Source organism: Arachis ipaensis, chromosome B04 (assembly GCF_000816755.2).
Source record: "Arachis ipaensis cultivar K30076 chromosome B04, Araip1.1, whole genome shotgun sequence".
NCBI lineage: Eukaryota > Viridiplantae > Streptophyta > Magnoliopsida > Fabales > Fabaceae > Arachis > Arachis ipaensis.
Window position 1 is genome coordinate 1,486,294 of NC_029788.2, and position 1,977 is coordinate 1,488,270.

At 30.9% G+C, this 1,977-nt stretch overlaps 1 protein-coding gene across 1 annotated transcript in view; it reads left to right on the forward strand.

Moving 5' to 3' along the window:
• The window catches only part of LOC107638313 (oligopeptide transporter 7-like), a 12,651-nt gene that overhangs the window by 6,196 nt on the left and 4,478 nt on the right, over positions 1-1,977 (forward strand). Inside the window, exon 4 of the mRNA XM_016341527.2 lies at positions 669-1,238. Coding sequence (XP_016197013.1) covers positions 669-1,238 — 570 coding nt within the window. The remainder of the gene's footprint in view (positions 1-668; positions 1,239-1,977) is intronic.

Genomic DNA, 1,977 nt, shown 5'->3' on the forward strand with positions numbered 1-1,977 from the left:
ATAAGGTGAGAGAAATTGGTAGAAATTTTTTTAAACCTAAATAACTGAAGTTAAGTGGAGAAGTTAATTAAAAAAAGTAATATTGAAAAGAAATTTTGGACACTAAACTTATGTATTATCATTATATATTGTTATACATAGATGCCACTCTAATTTCAATCCAAAAAAACAAATAAATGTTACTCCCATTTTTAATATATATTTAATAGAGTTTAATTTTAATGCATTGTTAATGTAAAATAATTTTATATGTGTATTTAATTACATAATGTTACATTAATAAAATTAACTATATTTCACATTAATTATATGATAGTCATCCAAACTAATGAATGTAATTATAAGATTACGTAACCAACAAAGATTCTACAAATTTCTACCCACTCTTATTTACGGCGGTGTTTAATAAAAGTGTCTTTGTGGATGTGTCTAATAGAAATGTCTTTTTATAACTGTGTTTAATAGAAATATCTTTGTAGATATATCTCTTTATACATATTAATGCTAATTATAATTAAAATATAATAATTAATTATTGTTGACAATAAATTAACAGATAATATATTATTGTCGTATACTTTTCCATAAACTTAAACTTTATTTGCTAACCAATAAGTTTTGACTTCTGAGTTTTGACTCAACTATTTACTTTGATATCTTTCCCACAGGGCACTGCATGAGAAGGAGCAACGAACCAAGGGAGGGTTAACACGATCGCAATTCTTCATCATAGCTTTTCTTTGTAGCTTCTCCTACTATGTTTTCCCAGGCTACATATTCCAAATGTTAACCTCTCTCTCTTGGGTATGCTGGCTATTTCCCAACAACGTGTTGGCCCAACAGCTTGGGTCAGGCCTTTACGGGCTCGGCATTGGTGCCATTGGATTTGACTGGTCTACTATTTCGGCCTACTTGGGAAGCCCACTTGCAAGCCCATGGTTTGCCACTGCCAATGTTGCCGCGGGATTCGTGTTTGTGATGTACATTCTGACTCCATTGTGTTATTGGCTCAATGCCTATAATGCCAAGACGTACCCAATTTTCTCCGACGAACTGTTCACAGCAAATGGATCAATTTACAACATCACAGCCATAATTGATTCCAATTTTCACTTGGACATAGCTGCTTACGAGCGACAAGGACGACTCCACCTCAGCACTTTCTTTGCCATGACTTATGGTGTGGGCTTTGCTGCACTAACTGCTACCATTGTGCATGTTGCTCTCTTCCACGGAAGGTACAGTAAAAACTGCTTTGCGAAGCACGGACACTTTGTTGAGTTATCGTGTCCGCGTGTCGAACACATTTCGGACACGACACTCACTAACACTCGTTCGACACGCTGTGTGTCGCTGTGTGTCTGTGTCCAACCGTGTCTTAATAAAAAATGAAAAATTCTTCTTCGGACACGTCTGAACACACCTAAATACCATCACGTGTCCACGTATCCAGTCTTATTCTTAACATATATTCTTAAAATAAATTTAGATATAGTATATATTATTATTTATTAAAACAAAAACTATTTTAAATATTTGATATAATTAAAATAAGACATTAAAAATAATTAAAAATTTTAATTTATATTTTAATATCAATAAAATATCAAAATATCATTACAATTTATCTAAAAAATACTTTATATTTTATATATATACGCGTCCCTGTGTCTAAGATTTTAAAATTCGCGTGTCGGCGTGTCCCGTGTTGTGTCGTGTCCCGTGTCCGTGTCAGTGTCCGTGTATCATAAGGTGCAATTAATTTTAAGTTAATTTTATATGAAATTAATAATTAAGAGTTATTAAATAATAATTTAGTTAAATTTATTAAATTATTTAACAATTTTTTATTATTAATTTTATTTGAAGTTAACTCCAAGTAAATTTTATATTTTTCTATGCATCTATTATAGATTATGATATTCACTTGGTTTTAATTTTATTTTATTTTTTTTTTAATTTTATACCTAACATTTA